We start from the raw sequence: 24,257 nt of genomic DNA, 5'->3' as shown, positions 1-24,257 counted from the left end.
AACTCTAGTTTCACCATTAAATTAATAATAATGGTAACATCAACAATGGCTATCATTAATCAGGAGATTATGATGTCAGGGACAATTGGGTACTTTACATAAGAATAGCTACCATCAGACTTCCAACAACCCTCAGAGGTGGGCATTATTCTCCCAGATATACTGAAGAGGAACAAACTTTGGGTGCTAAGAGACTTGGCCAGAGTCATACAACCTGGTTGTACTTATAGCTCCAGGAGCTAGGACAAGGTTCTTATCTCTCAGCTTTAGTTTTCCCATTTGTAAAATGGAGATAAACATGTCTCCTGCCTCTTAGGGTGATGAAAATTGATTTGACGGTAGGTGTAAAGTGTTCAGCACAGTGCTTGGTGTAGTCAGCTCTCAATCTTTTAGTTAAGAATGGTATTATTTCTTGTATTATTATATTCATATGTTATTGACAGGGACCATTTTTATAGATGGAACTGAATCTGATATGCTGGTTTCAGTTCTTCAACTCTAGACGAAATGCCAGGTCATAGTTTTGCAACCCTAGAAGAGATCTTGTCCTATTCATCTTTGTGTCCCCTCCATGCCCGTATCATGATATTTAACGTTTCTTTAATTGAAAATACAATGACTTATTTACCTCTCTTGGTAGTGGCCAGGGAGCAGGCTCTCAGGTCAAACCCTCTGGTCTGTCCTGGATATTAAACAACTTAAAATATGTAAAGTGCTTAAAACAATTCCTAGTGCTCAAAGTGTAGTGAAATGAATACCCACACCAGCTAAGCAATTCCTTTCCCTAGTCCTTTTCACCACCAACTCTTGCTATCTTTCAACTTTTTAAGCTCTTTCTTCCTTACTTTTATCATGCTAATTTCCAGATATTTATTATTTCTGAATAATGCACTCAAACCAATATTTCTTGATTTTTAAAAAATGTAGACATTATCTTTTGAATTCCTACTATGAAAGAACATTTAGCGCTCTCAAATTATCCTCCCTTTCCTTTTCATACCCTCATAATATACTTTTATCAAGTATTTTTGTTAAGGAGGAATATTTAGTTTTTATATTATTGTGATTGTGAACATCATTCATAGTTAAGCCATGTTGTATAGCAGGCTTACTCCGATTACATTTTTTCTTACAGTTTTCCCCTCTGAAGTTAATGCCCCCTTTTTTCATTTGCGTAATTTTCTTATCACTGACTCCCCACTCTAGAGAAGCGTAATCTCTCTTTCGAACCCACTAGATATTCTATCAGATTTCTGTTTTGTCTTGCCAACAGCCTTCCTGGGCTTCTGTCCTCTGGTGTCCTCCTGTTCTCATCCAGACTGGGTGTTGTTAAGGCTTGCTGAACAGTTGTTATCCTGAAGTCTTTACACCATCACCCTGGGCATTCTCTTTGCCTTTTTCTCAGGTTGTATATCTTTGCTTTCTGGATCTCAAGTCTCCCTTTTCTTTTCACTCCTTTGTTTTGCTATAGAGCATCCTCTAGTGGCTTCCAGATGAAATAAAATTTTTGCGTGCTTGCAGGTCAAAATGTCATTTTCTCTTTCACAGTAGACAAATAATTGGTTGGATACAGATTTCTAGGTTGGAAATCATCCCCTTTTAGAATTTTCAAGGTATTAGTCCCCAGTCTCCACCCCTCTGGTGTTTCTGAGAGATCCAACATTGTTCCAATTCACAGTCCTTCGTGACCTATTTTTTCTCTTTGGAAAGCTTTAGGAACTTCTGTTTGTCCCATATGTCCTGAAATTTCACAATGCTGTACCTAACAGCAAGTTATTTTTTATTCATTGTGCGGGGTCCTCTCAATTTGAAAACTCAGGCCCTTAGTACTAGAAGATGTTTATGTGTTACACCCTGACCATCAGTGGTAGCTGGTGATTACAGTTCCCGAGGCTTTCTGGTTACCTCAGCAATAATCAACTTGTTTTCTAGCTTCCTCAGTCCAGGGCTTTGCTTTCTCCATTCTACTAAAGCTATTTCCACTTACGTACGCTTTCCAGCTTCCAAAATATTGATCTCTCTTATCTGCTATTGTCCCTTCTTCAGATCTTTGTCCATACGAATTTATGCCTATCCTTTTACTATCATTTTAGTGGGATTGGGAGAGGGAGAAGAGGTAAATGTGCCATGCGTGACTCAATCTGCCACATTTACCCTCAAGTTTCATTACAATATTTAAATTCTGTGTATCCTGCCACTCCTTGGGTAGAGAACTCTTTTAAATGCTTAGAACTATATTCTGCTTGGACTGGGGGTTGAGCAAGACAGACAGTAACAAAGGACTAGAAGATACACACCCTTTCTCCAAAAAAATTACTTTTCATTTGACCTTCTCGGGGTAGGTAAGGGCCATTTTTCCATTGTGTAATTTCTGTCAACTACTCTTTCAAAAACAGAGAAGTCCTGCTACCCCTCCTTGTTTTATGTATTTTGGCTAAGGGAGCAAGAGAGCTGGGTGGGGTCCTCAGGAAGGTCATAAAATGGAAAAATCTGATTCATAACCCACACAAAGTTAGTGCTGGGCACTGGCAGTAGGGATTACCAAATTCTATTTCCTTCTTATATACAAAGGAAACTGAAGCCCAGACAGCGTTAGTTGATTTGAATCAACTTCGGTCTCTTCAGACATTCTTTTCTCAAATAATCGCTTGAGAGTTCTTAGCAGTGATTGGGCCTTTGGTTTTAATGTTCCTTTTGCCCCCAAGTGAGAGCCCCTTTCTGTTCCTCAGGTCAAAGATCGATTCAGAGGTCGTCCCTCTCAACACAGCACCCCGTTTTACTTCAAGTAGCACTCGCTAATTATTGAAATTATGTAATTATTTAATTTTTTATCTGATATTCCTCACTGGAATGTAAGCCCTAGGAGAGAAGAGATCATTCCTGTCTCGTTCACTGTTTAATCCTCACGCGAACCGGGATTCGAAATTTAAGTCTGACTTCAAAATCCGCGTTTTCAACCACTATATGACGCTGCTATTTGGTGAATATAGCAGAGGATGGGCTTCTGTACCCGGGAAGCAAGAAGGTACAAAAGATATTACACTAGGGGAAATGAGCAGGTGGAATATATCCGGACGTATGCCCACCGTGGCCCCGTGACCCTTCTCTCCGGAAGCGCTTGCCGCTCTCCGGAAGTGCTTGCCGCTTTCCAGAGCGAGTGCGCACGCGCGGCAGCCGGGGTCGCCCTGGGCGGCGTGCGGAGAAGGGACGAAAGAAGAGGTTCCGCCTCTGGGACTGACAGGCGCCTGCGCCCGCGGGGCTCCGTCTGGACGCGCTTTCTCACTTCCTTCCACTGTCGCCTGCGCGCGCCGGGTGGGCGTGAGAGAAGGCGGGGAACAGGGGAGGGGGCGGGTGTCGCGGGAGGGAAGGAGCGAACCGGAGAGCGTCGTCCTGAGAGTAGTGAAGGCGGCAAAATGGCGGATCGCTTCTCCCGTTTCAACGAGGACCGAGACTTTCAGGTAAACAGGGGCGTCGCCGAAGATTCGAGGAAGGCACTGGCTGAGCCAGAACCTTCTCCTCTCCCGCTCCCGGCTCTCTTTCCTTCCAGGTTCCTCTGCGGTTACGAACCGGCTCGCTCTTCTCCAGCTCCCGATTTTTTAAGGGCCTCCTGGTTTGAGGCGAGGCCGCATTTCTTCTCATCCTGTATTCTCTTACCTCGTGAACTCAGGCTGCCGGATTTGCGGCTTCGGCTTGTTTGGGGTTCGGTTTTCGAAACTCCGGCCTGGTCTTCGGAGGGGGACTGCTTTCCCGGGTCTGCCCAGCCTGTGGAAGGCACAGGGCTAGGCTCCCCAGGGAAAAGAGGGTTGGCTCGTTAGGGTTTGGGGCGAGTGTTGCCCAGACGTGGGCTTCAGAACCTCTGGATTTTATTTGCATCTTATGGGGGGGGGGGAGGGGTCCTCCCTTTTTCCTCCTTCTAATTATTAAATACATTTCATTGTCTTATTTTTCCGTCCCCCCCGCCATACACACACCTGGAAAGGGGTGCCTTCTTGGTTAGTCAAACATTGAGATTTCCCCGAGCGTAATAAATGTTGCTGTTGTTAACAGGTCGTTTAATTGGGCCTGGAAAACAGTAAGTTAGAGGACTATGGTTGATGTAAACTTCGCCCCCAATCATACCTCGAAAGATTTGTAGGCAGCGTAGTAATGATAATGGGTTTTCCAGGTGGGTGATAACTAGTGCCAAAAGCTTGTTTGTTTTTTTTTTTCTCTTCAGTTGCAAATGTCGTATGGGAAAATGTCTTTGTGATAGCAAGCATTATTGAGGAAAAAATAAAAGCAAATTAGAATAACTCATATTCCAGCTGTTTAAACTACCTTCTTGTTGAACATTGTTACTGCAGAAATCTCGGCGAGTAGAAGGGATTTAGTAGATTTGGGCCATTTCTAGAGTAAAATACATCTTCAGAGTCTCAGAGAAAACGCTGCATTACTACTGCATATCCTGGCAACAGCAGTTTGGGTTGGGATGAACATCAGAACTCAAGTTTTTATCTCGCTACAGATCCTTCTCAAAGTAACACGGGAATACACTCTAGATATGTTTCAGAAGGCAGTATGAAGGGTTTGAATTCCTTGAGGTGATCGGGTTGGTAAATAAATAGGCTAAATAAGTTGTTAAACCAACACCGAACAATCCAGGGCATGGAACACTTAAGAGAAGTTTTGCAGCAGTGAAGGATCTGGGGGCTGTTGAAAAGCCTTGTGAGCATGCACCTGCTGTATAGCTGTAGCACAATACAGGATCTCAGGGTGTTTAAGGATGTAATGAAGGTCCAGGAAGTTTGAAGCAGCTCTTATTAGCCTTTTGATCCCTTGGAAAGATTGTTCTTTAGCGAGCACCATAATTCATGAGTAGGCTGCAATATATGTGGGGGTTTTTAGTAACTTTTAAAGAGACATGCCGATAAAATCCTCAAGTGCTTTTCAGAGGAGAGAATTTCAAGGTGACCTGATAAAATTGGAAATACGTAATACAAATTTTGAGGGAAAATAGCTGTCACCCACAGAATTTCAGTAATTCAAAAAACAGCATTTGCAGAGCCTTGAAGGATTTTGATAACTGAATAAATAGGGTATGTATGCTATCACTATAACAAATTGAGAAAGCCTCTACCTTTTCAAGTAAGCTGACTTTCTTTTCCGATGTTCTCCTTGGGCTTATGCAAAACCTGTTTTTAGTTGTTTGCTAGCCCTTTGAAGGTACTACATATATTTTGAGTTTATTTCCTGCTTTTATGTTGGAATAACCAAATCCTGCTGTCATCTAGGGAAATGTTATTTTTTTAAGTCACATGTCCTAGTATTATGGGTAAGTAGGGTATTGGGAACAAAAACCTTTCAGGCAATTATGTTAAACTTTTTGTAAATTATTGTGCTAATGTTTCCAGAACATTAATTTAAAAATACTTAAAATAGTTTTTTTCTGGATGTTTTACTAAAGGGAAAAATGTAGATCAGTTTTAATTAATGATATTCTTCGATTTAAGTTGTTGGAGAGAAAATGCAATAGAACACTGCTGCATTTGGTTTATCTGAACATTTTCCAAGGTTAGGTTATTTAAAATTAAATGTGGCCTCCTTTTAAGGTGTGAAGTGATAAACAAGGTGAAGCCACTAAGTACATTTGAAAACAAATCCAAAATAGGTTTCCAAATACAGTACATAGATCCTGTTGCTTTAAACAGATCTTATCCCACTGGAAATTTTTCTGTGCATCTTCTCTGGTAAGTTCTAGATGGCTATCATTTTCCTTCCCTTTAATTTAGCAAGATAATTGTAGAATTTCACTTTTTGCCAATTTACCACCACGTGCAAATTTTGGAGAGTTTGAATATCGTGAACTTAATATGGAGTCAGGGATAGGTTCACTATTAGATTTTGTGACCACCTAAAGTTTGAAAGGTGTATTGTATACTGTAGTGAGGAGCTTAACAATGGTATGCCACTTGAAGCATATATAAAGAGTAATCATTATCAGGGACATTTAAAAAGGTTTAATAGCTTCATTATAATAAGTACTGTTCTACAAGCTTTACATATATATTACCACATAATCTTTGCAATTAACCCTATGAGACAGATACTGTTACTCCCATTTTCAAATGAGGCCGCTGAGGCACAGAGAGTTAACTTGGCCAAGTACACAGGGCTGGTAAAAGGCAGAGCCTGGATTCAGACTCTGGCTTTTTGACTCTTGAACCTTTGCCGGGGACCATTATCTCTACTGGCAGTTATATATTTTATATAGCTGTAATCGAGTCATCAATTATGGAGGATAAATTTATAGGTCACAAGGAATAAATGTGCTTTTAGAGAGGGGATACCATTCATTTTTACTCTTGTTCTCTTTCGTTTAGATCTGTTTCTTGTTTGTTCTCCCAGAGCTGTATAACAATATACCCTCTATGAGAGTCTCCTAAGCAGGCTCTTATAGAGGGTATATTGTTATACAGTTATTTTAGCTTAGATATTTTGTGTAGCCTTTTTAAGTAGTATTTTATCTTTGGGAATCTTTGTGATCTAGACCGATGTATTTTTTTTAATGCTTTAAGTGTTTTAACTATTAAGAATCTCTTCAGTTTCTGAACGAGACATGACTTTGCCTGCATTAACCAATTAAGGAACATTTGTTCACAGATTGAAATATTACACAAACTAATGGAAAATACATAGTAAAATTTAGGATATAGATGTATTCAACACTTTCAATTACAGATTTACTAAAGAAAGTTTTATTTGTACAGTGACATACAATCTATAGATGTAAATGTACAGCTTAGCTTTTAGTGGTTATGCAGCTGTTGATGATGCAGCTGAATACCAGTAAAGAAATGTTCATTCTTCAGTTTGTGTACCTGCAGCGAACTGGAGATTCAAAGTAGCCTCTCATTCCTCATTGTTCCGAATGTATTTCTCATTAGATTTCTAAAGAAAAGGAACTATGATAATAGTGAGTAATAAAGTAATGAGAGAGAAAAATCTTAAAGTCATAATAAAAATATTAAAACTTACCATGAGTTTTCTATAATCTATATAAGTAATCGTAGTGGTAAGTCATGTATTACTTTTATGTAATATGTTTGTAGGATTCCTCTTTGTGTTCATATACCAGGATAGAACCTTCAAATGATTCTTATTTGAGACCATTGAAGAGATTTACAGTTTAAATATACTTAAGATCATAGGGGCATATTAGTATGTTTTCTGTGTGGTACTATGTAATAAAGTTGGTATTCTAATGCAGGCATGCCAGAGATGACATATGGGCAAGTGTTATAATCTCTGCTTTCTGAGGTTTTCTCCCATCATCTGCAAGAGATGCCACTAGTTATGAAAATCAGTGTCAGCAATGTTTGAGATATTTAACCTTATGTAAAAGCATTACTATCATCTTATACATATTATGATAGGTCGATAGGATTGGAACCAAGGCCATACAAATTTCAAAATACCGATGATGAATCAGCATTATTATTAACAAATTCAGAATTATTGGTTAATATATTCTCGGGATCAAAAGTGATCAAGTAAGGTTGGCATAAGGGAAGACTCCATGGTGATTTGAAGGGTAAATAATACATGTTTAAGGCAAAAGGTACTAAAAATGTGGGACAAATCAGGGAGTAACATCACAGAGAGTTGTCTTTGACTTGGCAAGAACTGTGATCATAGGGTTTTGTGTGATGGTATGCTTATTTATTTGTTTTCAAAGTAGACATGGGAGACCAAGAAGAAAAAGATCTAGACAAATATACTTTTAGGCTGATTATTCCAGGGCTGATTGTTCTAGTGCCATCATCATTTCAGAAAACTAGGTGTCCTGTGGTATTCTGTCCTTATATTTTATACGTGTCACACAGTTCTCATTAGAGTACTGCAGAGAGATTCTTTTATACATTTTCTCAGGTCATTACAGTAAGTTACATAATCAGAACTAAAATTTGTGCTGTCCCGATGGTGCTGCTTTATAGCTGAGGTACATTTCCATACAATTTCTGTCTATTTGGGTACATGATAAAATGAAAAAAATGACAGTGTTTTCTTGATGTAGCCAAGATTACCGTTTTTAAAAGGGAATAGCAGAAGTTCATGAATATTGAATTATGGATTTGAAATCCATGTAGAGATTTCATCTTTGTTCTTGTGATTTAATGTTTCTAATATTTTATTAATGAAAATGGACCAGCTTGAGGTAGACATCCAGTTCTTGAATTCTATTAAAATTCCTTCCCTGAATCAACTCAGTACTTTTGCTTGTATGTCTGGCATTAATTCTCTTTTCATATTAGTATTGCCATTTAGTATTAAATAAAAGCTGACTCATGGTCATTACCAAAGCAATTACAAATGACCATCTCAAATAGTGAAAGAAGTCATTGATTTGATATTGCAGTGAATACCAGAGATGTTGTAATGATTTTCCAGTTATAAGAAGTGAATTGTTCATTTAACTGTGGAATTCTAATCAGATGTGCTTAGTGCATATTGTATTAGTCAATGCAAAAATTTAAATATACTCAGGCTGAAAGATAAAATATACTGTATTGTCACGCTTATATTAAGTGATTGCTTTGGGATTTAACAAATATATTTAGTATCATAAACTTAATTTGGGAATGCATGGGAGAAAAAGTAGCTAAAGTTGCTTTGACATTGCATATAGTTTATTAGCACATGTAAGTGCTATAGTGAGAAATAAGTTAGGGCTAAAACAGAAATTTCCTATTATCTGCCTTATTGTTATTTTTAGTGACAGTGTTGAAATCAGGTAACTCTTGCACATCATTTGAGCAAGCAGAAACTATCTTTGTGATAGTACATGTTGGTCTCATCTCACAAGGTATCAATTGTGTTATTAGCCTTACCACTCTTTGGCTGTTACATTCCTCCTTGTTTCAAAGAGGAATTTCAGTTTATTTCTGTGTTTTATAGAATGAAATATATTGTAGCTCTTCAGGTTTAAAGTCGTAATAGAAAAAAGTCATTGCTCATGTTTTGTGATTGACATTTTAAATAATGATTGTTAGAAAAGTCAGTACTCATATTTTACAGTTCATGTAACATGTTTCAAGAATGGATGAGGAAGATTTTCACCCTTTTGTAGGTAGTACTCACCAAAAATGGATTTCATACTGTAAGTCTTGACTATGGAAGAAGCTACTACTCCTACTCTAGGGTATCATCTGCACAAGAGATAATAAGGGATATGTTTATCTTAATATTTTATAGAATATATAAACTAATTTTTGAAAAGACTGTTAAACTTTGAATAGTGGTTGTACTAAGAAGTATGTGTTAGTATATCTGTGAGGAAAGTTGATTAAGGGTTTTTCAAGGAGATTTTGTTCTAGATGGAAAGATAACAGAAGTAATGTAATTTTTAATTTATTACTCATAAGACCTACATGATTATCAGATGAATAGTATAGTCAATCAGTGCAAAATTCTAAGGAAAAGAGAGAATCCTTAAAGTGGGGTGATTGGGTGTGCCTTTATGAAGAAGTCAGCATTTAAGCTGGATCTTTAAAGATGATGGGATTTTATCCTAGCAAAGGAAAATAATGGGAGGCGTTCATTTGGAGAAAATAGCCAGGGCAAAAGTATAGAAGTGGAACAAGCAGAACTGTTTTTTTAGAGCAGTGAATAAACCATTGAGAAACAGTGTAAGTTAGGGTTAAAATAAGTTTTATTTTAATGCTTTAACCAGGAATATATTAGCTATTTGAGGTTTTTAAACTGAGATAGACATCAAAGCAATTTTTATTCAAGGAAGATTAATTCATATGTAATTGTGTTCTGTGTGCCATACATACAGTTAAAACTTGATAACCAATCTCCATTAACCATAGTTTATGTGAATGGAGGCAAGAGTGTAAAGGGTGTATACCAAGGAGTGATTATAATAATTGACTATGTGAATTTAAGCTTGGCAGAGACGTAAGTGAGGATCTTTGGGGAGTAGAGGGTGGAGTGAAAAGTTGAATCAATGGAGTGTAGGTTCTGATGGGAGTTTAAGCATCAAAGTGGAGGCACTAGAAGGAGTAAGCTGGAAAGATAGAAGGTTATATATGGATGGAGAGGACAGTATTTGAAATAGAGATTATAGAAGGCTTGAGAATATTGATAATAACCATAAGAGTAAAAGGCTAAGTAAGATAGAACGGACAAGATCATTCATTATAGGAAAGAAAGTTAAGGAACTGCATTACTAGTAAGTCGTAAATTCATGTAATCTGGATATTAGAATGGTAATATCATGTAGTTGTATTCTGTCATGGTTTAGTAAGTGCTCTTATACAGTGGTCCCCAACCTTTTTGCACCAGGGGCTCCTGCTTCTATGAGAATCTAATGCCTGATGATCTGAGGTGGAGCTGAGGTAGTTATGTTAGCGCTAGGGAGCAACTGCAAATACAGATGAAGCTTTCCTTGCCCACTGCTCAGCTTGTGCTTTGTGGCCCGGTTCCTAACAGGTCCAGGGACCAATACTCAGCCTAGGAGTTGGGACCCCAGACCTTATATAATTCTTGTCTAATTTTTGCAGTAACTCGGTGAGGTAAATAGAATAGGTAGTAACTCTATTTTATAGATTAAGAAACTTGGGCCCAGATAAATTATTTTGCCTAAACTAATATCGACCTCAGTTTCAAACCTTTATCGTCTGATTTTTTTTGTAGTGTTCTTTTTCTGCTTGTGGTATAGAGATTGGCCCTTTTTTGAGGAAATGAATGCTGGTGTTGTCTAGAATGCATTGTTTCCTTTTAATATGTGGTTTTCACCAGTTAACTAACTGGTAAGAAATAGTTGGCATGCTTATCATTAAACACATTTTTCCCCAGAAACATCTCAGTGTTATAAATTTAATTGATGTGTTTATGACTTTGTCAGCCTTTTTACTGTATTGTAGGTCTACCAGACAATTCCATTCCATTCCATTCCTCAAACATTTATTGTGTGCCCATTTGTTAGCGCGACATCATTAAAGGATAAGAAAAGAAGATAAAATCAGTCCATTTTGTTCATTTGTTCCAGTAAAGTCGATAGGAGAGGAAAATGGTACTTGTACTGGGGACTATCAACTTAGGGTACTATAAATTTATCTTTGACCAGTATCAGCATCACAAAATGACTGCTGTGATACTTAATGATAAGACTCTCAGCTATTATTTGTTGAGTACTTGTTACATGCCAGGTCTCGTGCCAAAGGCATTTTGGAGATATTTAACCCAAGTAACCATCCAAACCAAGTGGTGGTATCCCTCACTTTACAGATGAGAAAACAGGCTTGGAAAAATTGAGGCCACACAGTTAATAAACTCAGATTTGAAACTAACTTGGCTTATAAAACTCTTAAGCATCTGGTGCCCTTGTAACAGGTATATCTCTTTCCCCCTCATTTTCCTGCCATCTTGTAGTTCTGTTGTTATCCGAGCACGATAGATTCTTTTATTGTCGTTTTCATATATGTTCTTGTCTTGGATTCCTGCTACTCATTCTTCAAGATCTTGGATTCCTGCTACTCATTTTTCAAGACTCAGTTTGATGTTATTCCTGACATCTTCTCTCGGCAGAGTTAGTTGCTTCATTTTCTGTGCTCCCACAGCACTTTGGTCATGTTTTAGTAATAGCTCTTTTACAAGTAATAGTAGTAGCTAACAGTACATTGTGCTTATTCTGTTAGGCACTGTTATTATCTCATCCAATCCCACAGTAAGATAGTTTCTATTATGCCTGTTTTACAACTGAAAAACTTAGCCATATCACATGGCTATCAAGTCATAGAGGTAGCTTTCAGGTAGTTTGGATCAGTCTCAGCCTTTAAGCATCGTGCTATTTTATCTCTCCAACTATGGACTTCCTTCTTTTTCTCATCTCACGGGACTTAGAACTCCTTAAATGAGAGTCTTCTTTTGTTTTATTCATTTTTCTAGCATTGAGTCAGGGCCTGGCATCTAGAAGTTCATATATTTGATTTAATGGTTAAGTGGAGCCAAGTATGTAGGCTTAGTAAAGTCTGAGAAGAATGTTCAGATTTGGAGACTCAGCTTCCTGCTGTGCTGTGGATTATCTAGGCTGGACTTTTTCTGAGCTATCCTAGAAAGCCAGTTGAGGGATATTTCAAGTATGGAGGTTGTGTTATGGATAGTTACAATCTCACTTTATTGTATATTGTATATAATTATAGCAGTTATCTTTTAGTTGTGAGTTTTGTGTGACACCTCAGACATACACTTTTCTGTGGACTAGTATCCATGTCTAAATAGATAGAGATCTATCATGCCAGAGAGTGGTAAAAAAGATAATATACATTACTCTGGGTCCCAGAGGAATTCTTAAACTGTCTCCGTACTTTTTGAATGCCTCAAAAATTGTTTACTGTATTTTGCATGCATTTCTGAAAAAGGTTGATCCCCGCCCCCCATGGGGTATTGAAAAGTTAATTTTTCAGTGTAGTGCTTCTTTTTTTTCTTCTTTGGAAATCATTCTTGTTCTAGTCAAATTATCCAGAAAATTTGATATGTCAAACAGGTGAACATGTATTATTAGACTACTGTGTGATATACTCCTTCTCTTGACCCAGTGTAATATATTTCCAAGTTCTTAAGTTATTTGCTGGGATTGCTAGCCAGTTATCTTTCATATCAGTTTACATAGAATTAAATTTAATAACTGAATTTATTCTGGGTTATTGACTTACCTCAACAATGCTTTAAAATAATAATTCATTACTTTGTACCTCTTTAAACCTCACAACTGATGCAGTAATACTCTAGTGTAATTGTTTAGATTTTACAGATGGAGAAACAGGCCTAGGCCTAGAGAGAGATTTGGTAATTTGCCCAAGGTTATAAAGCCAGCAGATGGTAATGATGATTTCTGGTGTCTCTGACTTCAGAGATCATTGGTTTTTATAATTATATACTGAAGTTGTTGTAGATCAAACTATATGATTGTGAAAACAATAGTGAAGAGTTGGGGTTTTTGAGGAATTGACCACAGTGGTGTTTCTGTCCACTTTCTAAGGTGAAATAAATTTTAAGTATACTAATAAAATGACACCATTAATCCCTCAGAATATCTTTTTCTTTTTGGATAGGTTTTTTTCTCCGAGGCATTTTTCTGAATTAGTTTATTTGGAATGAATAAAGGAGAAGGGGACAGAGATGAAGTCTCATTTATTTGGTGACAGGAGGACTGGTTTTGTTCATAGGTGAAATATGAAGCTATTATGGCTCTATCTGCTAAACATACTCCCCACCCCCTTTTATTTGGTTCCTGGCAGGTGGGATCATCATTATGTGTTTTGAATTTAGAAAGTCCAAATTATAAACAAGTTCATTACTTGATTTGTGAGGTAGGGCTAAGATTAATAGATCCACTTAATGACATTAGACCATCTTAAAGGAATAATGGTAAATACAGTACAAAATATAAGTTTTGGTTGGGGAGATTTGGAGCAGAGAGATAGGAATGTCTACAATATGCAGCTTACCGTCCAGAGCCAGATGCTAAAAGATAGGGCTAGCATGAGTGGTACAATATATTGCCAAAGATAAAACTACTTTAAACTTGCCTCATCCCTAGTCTAAATGGGAAGTCAGACAGGATCTAAAACTTTAGTCTGTATAATTCTGTTAATAATCGATTTGTTCATCAGAATCTTTGGATCCATTGACTTTGGTTACGAGTAATAGTTTTCATTAAATTTTTTGAAGAAATTATATTAAATTTTAATAGTCATAGAAAGGCGGAAGAGAATGTCAGCTTGTTAGGGTCTTAATGTGTTTTCCATTTGAAGTTGTGAGCTTTTGATTGTGATCTTTAAAGAATTGTCCTGATAATTTTCTCTTCTGTAGCTCTAATTTTCCTTATTAATGACCACATAGTTAATCCACTGGAAAAGATACAGCTATGATATATGGATTCCCAAATCAGCACTGGTTAGCAAATTATAAGGATAAATTTAGGACAGTCTCTGTCTCTATATTTAAATGATCACCACAGCTAAATTTGTAATAGAGGTTTCCACATTTGTCCTGTGCTTGAAAGCAGAATCCTTGACCTGTAAGGAACTGGAGCTACTGGATATTTTAATGACGTGAAGGTCAGCAGGTTCTATTCATTTATGATTAGACCTGCCAGAAGTTGAAGCTTTTTTTGAGAGAAGAGGCAATTGAAGAGCAATCAGCTGGGTGTGTGTGTGTGTGTGTGTGTGTGTGTGTGTGTGTGTAGTGCACATTTAAAAATATTTAACACCTTTATTTTAGAAAAGTGAAATTGCTTCAAGTCAGATCCCTTTGAACTTAATTTTCTGATCAGCATAAATAAAAAGCTGTATTTCAGTTCTGAAAGCAGATATACTTAGAAATGAAGAGTTGATTAAAACAACGAGAAAAAAGTATTCTAAGCAATCATCATTAAAACTAAGTTTTAGGGGAAGCTAAGCACAGTTGGGTCTGGTTAGTACTTGGATGGGAGACTACCTAGGAAGACCACGTGCTATAGGCATTAAAAACAAACAAACAACAACAACAAAAAAACACTTTTAGAAATGTTCTAACATAGAATCTGAATTTTCTCTAGAAGGACCAAGTGTTCCAGTTTATGCCTTTTGTCCTGGCATAATTACTAGTAGTACTCCTTTTTACTCAGAGTGCCCTAGTTTGTATGATACATTATGTATATGATCATCCTAGCTCTAGTGGGAATCGAGAAATCTAAATGAGGTTTTGAAAACGAGGTAAAGCAGAAAAAAATACTCTTCGAATCCCTGTTGAGGCCTTCAGAAGATCAGATGCTGTACTATTTTTGGAAAGAATAATCTTATTAAGTCTGAGTTCATCAGAATGACTTGAAAAAATTGGGAGGGGGTGAGGAGAGGCAAGAAATAAAATATTTATCACCACCAGCACGTCTGCAGTTTGCTCTGGGTGTTTGAAATCACATTTTTTATTCCTTTGGTTTTTTTTTTTTTTTTTTTTTCCTAGTACAGCATTCAAAAGGACAAATGGATTCAGAGTGAAAAAAAGTAAACCACTTACCCTTCTCAAAGACAACCACTATTTCCAGTTGCATGTTTGTTCTTTTAGAGTTACATAATACATATACAAGCATTCTCTATTCAACCTTTCCAGAGAGTAGCATGTAAACATATTTTTCAGCACTTTGATTTTTTTCTTAGTAATGAGCATGGAGATTATCTCATAACTAAAAGGTTTTTATTTTTTGTTTTTATTTGAAACTAATATTAGATTTATAGCACAGCTGCAGTAACAATATAGAGAGTTTTGGTATTCCACCCAGCTTACCCTTACACATATCCATAATATAATTATCAAAACTAGAAAATTAATATTGGTACAATAACATTAAACCATAAACATTATTTAAAAAAATTTTTTTTTAACTCCTACAGCACCTGGTCTTTTTAGGTGGTCTTCCATCCAAGTACTAACAAGGCCCGACCCTGCTTAGCTTCCAAGATCAGACAGAATTAGGCACATTCAGAGTAGCATGACCCTTATTTAAATTTTACCACTTTTCTCACTGATGTCCTGTTTTTGTTCCATGATCCCATCCAGGATTCCACATTGATTGCATAGTTATTCTTTGTTTCTTCAAATATGTAACTTCCTCAGTCTGTCCCTGTCTTTTGTGATAACTAGGAGGTTTCGACTAATTCTGCTTTCTGTAGAGAATATTGTTTCAGAATTATGAAGGCAAGGTGGGTTTTTTTTTTGAGTCTTTGGGTTTTATATAATGTAATACAGTGATAGGAATATGGGACTAAGAAGTCTGAATTTTCAGAAATCTCTGTATTTTCTTAGTTTATAAAATGATGATAAACATATCTAAATTCAATTGATTGCCAAATCCTGTACAGTTAAATCCTCTCAACACCATCTATGGGTTCTTTTACTTTAAGCGAAACAACATAATGAAACCAGTTTTACCATAGGCTAATTGATATAATCAAGCATTAAGCCCTTACAGCATTGAAATGGAACGAAATGATGTTATTTGAGGACCTGCTGTATTGAGTATCTCACAAGCTTGTTAGCATAAGGTTTCTGATGGTATTTTATAAAGCTAAAAGAAGTTATACATGTCTGTATGTATAGAGTGGTATTGACCCCTCCCAAAACTTAAAAAAAATAATAAACCTTTTATTTTAGGACAGTTTTAGACTTACAGAAAGATTGTTAAGATAGAGTTCCCATATATACCTTATATACGCTGCACCCAATTTCCCTTATTAACAACTTAAATTAATATGGCATATTATTTAACCAGCTCACTACCACTAATGAAGCAGTATTGAAAAAATTATTCACTAAAGTCCATACCTTTATTCGGATAGCTTTAATATCCCCTAATGTTCTTTTTCTGTTCCAGGATCCCATACAGAAATGTGGCATTATATTTAGCAGTCATGTCTCTTCAGACTCTTCTCGGCTGTGATAGTTTCTAAAACTTTTAAAGGGCAACAATTTGGTTAATGTTATAATTGTAGTTAATTTAGGATCTAATTTAATATTTCAATTTAGCACAACTATGTATAGCACAATGGGACCCTGTGTGTTAATTTTTATTTTACATTTATTTAATCTTTTTAAAGCAAACTCTTTTGACATGTACATTTGTGTTTGACATTCTTAGGTACATTTATGATTTATTTGATACAAAAGCCTTTATGAGGAGCATGGATGTAAAATTTAACATTGTTCCTATAGAAAAAAAAAGATTTGCTTTAAGGGATCTGGTTCAGGGAAAACCAAGGACTGCTTGCTTCTTTTGGTTAAAGAGGCAGAATTTCATTTGTCTTCTTCGACCACCTAATGGCCTCCTCGACCACCTAATGGCCTACTCGACCACCTAATGGCCAACAAATACAGTCCTTAACTCTTTCTTTGAGGAAGGACGCCTCTAATCTTTAAGGCAATTCCTTTGTCTTGATCTTCTCCATCAATTTCTTCATTTTCTGTATATTCAACCTCCCCTTTTAAAAATCCTAAAAAGTTTTAAAAAACAAGTCTTATCCTACTCTGCTAGCTATGTATAGAGTAAATCATAGAGCAGAGAATAAACTTGTGTCCTGTAAAGCCAGCCTTGTACCTTTTTACCCCTATGTGCGAGAGTCCCTACACTCCTCCCTTGCACCTGGCTAACATCCAGCTTGCTTCCACTTTGAAGTCTTGCCTGACCCTTCTAGTCTGTGCTCCCTCAGCTTTTCATTTACAGCTCTGTCATGGCACTTACATTGTATCACTGTTTACCTGTCTTCTCTTCCATGAGGCATAGTTCTTAAGTCCAAGTACTCTTCCTTCTCTGTGTCCTGTGCCAGAACAGTTCCTAGTAGATGGCAGAAAATTATTGAATATTATGTGTTGGGTTAGACTGACACGTTCTTTTATGCAAGTAAAAAGAGAAGAGGCTGGTTCATACAAGATGATTTCTTTTTATAGTTAACCACTGTAAAGACTCAGTACTTCATCTTTGCTCTTGCCCTCTGATTTTTTCAGTCTTTTTAAGGTGATTTGTACTGTTCACAAATTATGCCCATTAAGGGTGTTTTTGTATAATACTTTTCTCCAGACATTTTGTTAGGTTGAACTTGTGGGTAGGTAGAACTTAATTTAAATCTTGCACTTAAATATGTTACCTAGTCCAATAGTCTCATCACAGGAGAGGAAATTTTGTGCTAACAGTGTCTTTAATATTTTAGAACATTGTACCTCCCTTTATTAAATATTTAATAATGTATTATTAAAAACATAGTACAGATATAAAAGTGGATATTATTAAATGTTCAGGCTACATCATTAACAAAGTAAAACGTGAAAGAAAGCCCTACTTTCCGTTTCATTTTTTAGAGATGATCATTGTTACCAATTTTATATTTTTGTAGTAAAGTTTTAAAATGGACATATTATTTGGAAGAAATGCTTTAGAAATTACATTATTAACTTTATCTTTTTGTTTACTTTTTAAATATATATATACTTCATTTTTTAGAGCAGTTTTAGATTCACAGCAAAGTTAAGCTGAAAAAACGGAGAGTTCCTATATATCCGTTTTCCTCTGTACACCAGAGTGATACCTTTGTTAGGAAAAACAGCCAACATTGATAAACCAACCATCAGCCAAGGTGCTAGTTTACATTAGGATTCATTCTTAGTGTAGTTGTGTAGCTTTTGACAAATGGAGTATAATGACACATATCCACCATTATAGTATCTTACGGAATAGTTTCACTGCCCAAAAGATCTCCTGTGCTTTACCTATTTATCGTTTCTTTCCCCAGCAACCATTCTAATATGTAGTGGTATTTTGTTTTAATTTGCAATTTGCTCATGTTGAGCATATTTTCATATACTGATTTGCCATCTATGTATCTTCTTTGGTGAGATGTCAGTTCAGATCTTTTGTCCAATTTTTTTTGTTGTTTAAAATTTTTTTGTATATTTTGGATAACTCTTTTATCAGATGTCTTTTGCACATAATCTTCCCAATCTGTAGCTTGTCTTCCTATTCTCTTAACACTGTCTTTGGCAGAACAGAAGGTTTAAGTTTTAATAAAGTTCGATTTGTCAGTTATTTCTTTCATGGATCATGCCGTTGATATCGATTTTAAAAATCATCACCAAACCCAAAGTCACCTAGTTTTTGTTTGCTTTTACTTGGTTTTTATGCCATTGGATTAAACTACATCTATTTTGGTGGTGGGTGAAATATTTTATGCTTCACCAAGGATTTTGCTCATTGAGGTTAACATTTTGCTTTTGTGAGAATTCATGGCATTTTTTAAATTAATTAGCTCTTTTCGTTAGGGTAAGTTTAATTCAGTTTAAATCTGCAAATTCATGGAATTTTAGACCAAGAAATGACATAAAAGTGTCTAATTCAAGTTCTGCGTTTTATAAATGAATACACAGTGGATGAGAATTGTAACATGATTTATTTGAGGTCATTCAGCAAATTACCAATAAAAACAGGACTTAAAATCGGTGAGAATTGGTTTAAAGAATTGATCCGGAAGATGTATTGATAATTTTTCTTATATGAAAAGTACGTTTTCTGTTGGTAGGTGTTTCTTATTTTTTGTGACTGAGTGTCATGGTTTCTAATACTTCAAAAGGGTACATTTTAAAATAGTAAAAAATAAAAACAAGTTTTTATATTTTTCAAGTGTCGAGAATTTCTCTGGTTTCACTTAGTTATGATTATTTGTAGAATTTTTTTCAGGCTGTTTAAAGTCAACTGCTATCTTGAAAATCAGCAGATAGTTAAATTTTTTTTAAAAATAACTTTAGATGTTAGATGTTTTTCTTCAGATATATTTATCAGCTTTGGTCACATTTGCAGAATACCTTACTTGTCTGCGTAGTCTTATGCAGTTGTAATCAGTGAACTACATTCTTGATTTTTTTCCCCTCGCATTTAACTTAAAATTAACATATTTCTATATAGTTTTAAAACTTGTATGACTCTAATTGTTGCATTAATAAAATATTATTAAACTTACTCTGTTGGACATTTGTTTTATATATATTTCTATGTATATGTATATATATGAGAAGAGCTACAGTGAATATTATCTACATTTTAAATTTGTGATAGCTGTGGAAAATGTGATATTCTTTTCCCAGTGTTCCCCCTGGAACCTGCTTTTTTCTCCTGGGGAAAAAAAAGCCACAAAGTAGCATAACAGAAAGAGTGTGAACTTTGAAGTTATAAAAATTTGGGTTTAGAATTTGGGCTTCTTTACTATTTAAGTAACTTTGAGCAAATATTTTACACCCTCTGAATTCTACTTCTGAAAATGGTAATAATGAATGAAACCTACCTTGTTGGGTCATTGTGGGGATTAATCGAGATGTCTGTGAAGTACAGCACCTGATGCCTATTAATAGTTATTCAAAAGATAGCTGTTACCAGTGTACTGTTTAGCAAGACCACAGAAGTAAATTGTTAAAATTAAGGTTCCCTTTGAGCTTTCTTTTCTAAACAAATCTCTAATTTAGACTGAATCAAAAATTCCAGCAGGGTATTTTTCTTTTTAACATGTAATTTGTTGGTTTCATCAAAAAGATCATTAGGTTAAAATTTTTAAATCTCTGAATCCAGATGGTTTAATGTCTTTGTACTATTTTTTTCCCATTTAATCAGTTTTTAAATTGAAATTTATTACAGTCGCAAAAACACTGTGGATTATTGGTAGATAACTATGTATAGAGCCAGCTTCTCAGCAGTGATAGAGCGACTGGTGTCAGTTATTGCGAAGACTGACAAAAAAATGAGCTTGTTTCCTACTATGTCTATAATCTATAAACTTTTTTAAAAAGTTTCAAATACCCAAATAGAAATCATAATCTCATTTTTTTGTTTATCTTTGGCTGTTTAAAACAAAACTACATATTTTGAATCAATACTATTTAAAATAAATTCCCGACAAAATAAAAAGGAACAGATTACTCATAGAAGCAGGAACATGGATGAATTTCAGATGTATTATGCTGAATGAGTGGTGACAGAAAGAAATCTAACTATGGGAAGTGAACGCATGAGGTAAACATATATATGCCTTACTGTTAAAGTATACAGCTGAAACTTATTGGATTTTGTTAACCAATGTAACCATAAAATAAATTTAAAAAATTTTTTTAAATTAAAAAAATTTTACTGCATGGTTCTGTTTATATGGCATTCTGGAAAAGGCAAAACTAAAGAAAACTGATCAGTGGTTGACAGGAGCTATATGTTGATTGTGGTGGTGGCTGCGCTCTGATACATTTTGTTAAAACTATACACCAGTAGGTGAATTTCTATCTTAAGTATTATTTATTTATTAATGATAAAGGGACATAAAATCAAATATTTCTACATCTGCCATCTCCCCAAATTTAAAAAATATGTATATTGTTTAAGTGTAAATCCTTTCTTGTAAAAACATTGTGGTTGTGGTTACATGAATCTGTGTTAAAATTCATAGAACTGCTCCATTAAAATAAAAGTATTATTGTATGACAGCTTTTTTAAATAAAATAAATTTGCATAGACAGCTTTAGAATACACAGGAAGCTGGTACTAGAGGTTAACTCTTAAGAGAACTAAGTGCCTTAGAGACATACTTGTAATATCATCTTTGATAGTGATAAATTTGGGGACAGTTCTCTTTTGATTTAAAACATTTTTGTACTAAATTCAATACTATAAAGGCTTAATTACTTTAAAAATAGTACCCAGTTTTTGGTAAGATGCGTTTTTTTATGAAGTCATTAGAGCTCAAGAGCAAAAGGGAATTATGAGATTTGCCTGGTCATTGGTGTTTGTAATATGAAGCTTAAATTAATCTAAGTATTCAAATGTTTATTTTTTTTAAGAATTAAAAAGTACTTTGCAATGAACACTTTTTAACTAATTGTTAATCTTTTTTTCTGTTTTTCAATTAGTTGACATTCAACATTACTGTTAATCTTTTAAATGTTGCCATAGAAGTTAAAAGGCCAAGAGACAGGTGTTATTTTAAAGAGATCACTTAAAATATTGGAGATTAATTTAAGACAGACTTTCAGGATTGATAGCTATTTTTTATTTTTCTTTCTCTCATTTTTTTTTCTTTCTTTTTTTTAGTATTTGTTGATTGCTGTTCCTTAATCTTGGAATACCTGCTCTTAAATCCTATTCCATTTTTAAGATTTTGCTCTTTTTTTTTGTCTGAAAAACCCACTCCTATGCTGTTATTCCTTTATTCTTTTGGAAATACTATCACAGTATTATTTTTATTATTTGGTAGTGGTAAAATACACAAAAAATTTACCATTTTAACTATTTTTAAAGTGTTCAGTTTAGTGGCATTAGGTACACTGACAGAGTTTCATGACCATTATCACCACCACTAACTCCAGAACTTTTTCTTCACTGCCACACAATTTTAGCAGTTAATTCTTCTCTAGTGTTTAGCCACTATATTACATTTTGGGAGTTGTAAGAGAGAAACAAGCATATATTTGTGGTACAGTGTGGCAAATTATATGTTAGAACTCTCTATCCTTAAATTTTATTCAACTAAAATTTCACCTTGAAAAAACAAAGCATCTTTTTATTAGGTTAACATTTCAGTTGTCATGCCACTCCACACACTGATATAATTTTGGCTGGACTAAAGTCTTTAATCTTTTGATTTAGATCAATTCAGGACTCACAATCCTCTTGCCCAATACTTTCTAACAAGAAGGGAACCAGAAAATTGATATTCTGATATAAAGCCAAATTATTAGCTCTTCCTTTCTAATGGCATAGGGAGATAAAAGAAAACTATGAGGAGAGAGAACTTCTAGTTGTCTGAACCTATTCTCAATTGAACTGTTTTGACTTATTCTAGTTGCAGTGATACTTTGCCTGATTATGGTCAAATATGCCATTATACAGCATATTTATCTCTATTGGCAGATCATTTGAGGAATAGCTGCGTTTGGGATACTGTGTTAAGAGATTATGTTTTTGAATTCCTTGAAACTTGGGAGTTAGCTCTTGATTTAGAGTTGAATATTTTAGCAGTTTTAGTTAAAAGCAATGTTGTTAATATTGAGAAGTATTATAATACAGATTTTATTTGCATTCTCCTATTACTGTGACTTCTTTAGTACAAGATTGTTTTTGAAAAGTAAAACAATATGGCCCTTTGTTTTTTAATATTCTGTAATTTTTCTAACATAGTCTAAGAAAGTTGAAAACCCAAATGGTTGGTAGTGTTTTAGTTAGCAATTTCGTGCTTATCATCGGGAGAAGAATTCATGTTACTAGGCCTAGACTCCTAATTTTTTAGATCTTAAAAAAGTCTGAATTTGTTGCACAATTTTCGTTGTCTACTATAAATAATGAGAAGTTAAAAATAACCCCTAGCTTTATTAGGTTATTGATAATTTTGGCATTTATTGCTTTTGAAAAATAACTAGTCTTATTTTTTTCAGGGTAATCACTTCGATCAGTATGAAGAAGGACATTTGGAAATTGAACAAGCATCACTTGACAAGCCTATTGAATCGGTAAGATGATCAGTGCTTAATTTTGGGTCATAGCTAGTTAGGTAGTGTTCGTGTGACACTTGATGTGAATGAAGTTAAACTTATTAATAACTTATAGTACAGTTTAGAGCTGTTTTCTTGCATGCGTGACAATCAGACAGTTTAGGATGTAATCTAATATTTAATATATTGGGATGTCTGAAAAATCTAGAAACAATTTAGAATTTTTACAAAGGCATATAATTTTGGCCCAAACTAATATTCTGTTAAAATAATCAAGTTAAAAGTTTAATGTTTTTGTAAATTGGATAAAGGAGTAAAATGTATTTTGATCCTTTAAAAGCTTCACCTTTCCTGGGCAACACAATCATGTAATGTTCCATTAGGAATAGTTAAGGACTCATTATTTGCCAGACTCTTGTGAAACGTGGTAAATTTGGTTTCTGTATCGTAAGAGATGTCTGGGTGTTGTCAGAAGTTGATTCTTTTTATCTCTTAACATAGCTTAGTTTTGGATATTGCTACAGAGCAATAGAACAAAGAGATTTATTTTCCTAACTCTTAATTTAAAAAAAAAATCTTAATTTTTAAACATTGTTTTCATTTTGAGAAGCCATTTATTTTCAGATCACACAGTCCCTTATTAAAATGTATAAATTTGTCAGTATTGTCAGTATTTAACATTTGTACTTAAGTGTACATATTTAATAAGGGTTTCAGTGAATTTCAACTTGAGTAAAAAATGATCAAAGAGGGACTCTTATTCTTTATAACAGTCAAGACATCTTGCCTCTCCTTTTAAGAAACACTGGCATCTTCTCCTCCCTCAGGAAAATAAGGCAATTTAGAGAGCAGAGATATTTTAACTTTAGCTTTTATTTTCAAAACTGTAACATAGTAAAGGATCAACATATATTTATGTTCCTAATTAGGTTGGAATTGTGTGTTTGTGTGTGTGTTTAGATGTTTACAGAAATTTACACAACTTGGGGTGTTCGACATTTTTCTTCCACAGCAGTTGGCCCATATTAGCTAAGCAGCCATGATCTGGTTTGTATTGCACGGTCTGCCTTTTTTTAATTTCTTCTCTAGGGTTTCTTTCTCCCCCTCTTCCCTTTCTTATTTCTGTTCTTCTGGTCCAGTGAACACTGCATATAGTACTTTCTGTCTTAATGTGCTGGCATGATGCTAGACTTAGGCATGGCAGTAATTGATGACGCATGCGATAA

The 24,257-nt window shown here is 35.0% G+C and overlaps 1 protein-coding gene across 7 annotated transcripts in view; it reads left to right on the top strand.

The window, feature by feature from the left end:
- The first annotated feature begins 3,189 nt into the window (after window positions 1-3,189).
- The window catches only part of GPATCH8 (G-patch domain containing 8), a 73,379-nt gene continuing 52,311 nt past the window's right edge, over window positions 3,190-24,257 (top strand). For 3 of the 7 annotated variants that reach the window (XM_016139734.2, XM_016139749.2, XM_036223847.1), the window contains exons 1-2: window positions 3,190-3,458; window positions 22,975-23,049. In XM_016139734.2, coding sequence (XP_015995220.2) covers window positions 3,414-3,458; window positions 22,975-23,049 — 120 coding nt within the window. In that variant the 5' untranslated portion in view covers window positions 3,190-3,413. Of the gene's footprint in view, window positions 3,459-22,974; window positions 24,079-24,257 lie in introns of all 7 variants that reach the window. The other 4 variants (XM_036223849.1, XM_036223848.1, XM_016139750.2 and 1 more) reach the window with 4 other exon arrangements.

Source organism: Rousettus aegyptiacus, unplaced genomic scaffold (assembly GCF_014176215.1).
Source record: "Rousettus aegyptiacus isolate mRouAeg1 unplaced genomic scaffold, mRouAeg1.p scaffold_m13_p_6, whole genome shotgun sequence".
In the NCBI taxonomy this organism is placed as follows: Eukaryota; Metazoa; Chordata; class Mammalia; order Chiroptera; family Pteropodidae; genus Rousettus; species Rousettus aegyptiacus.
The sequence above is the reverse complement of the archived record's forward strand: the minus strand, read 5'-3'. Positions and strand labels throughout refer to the sequence as shown.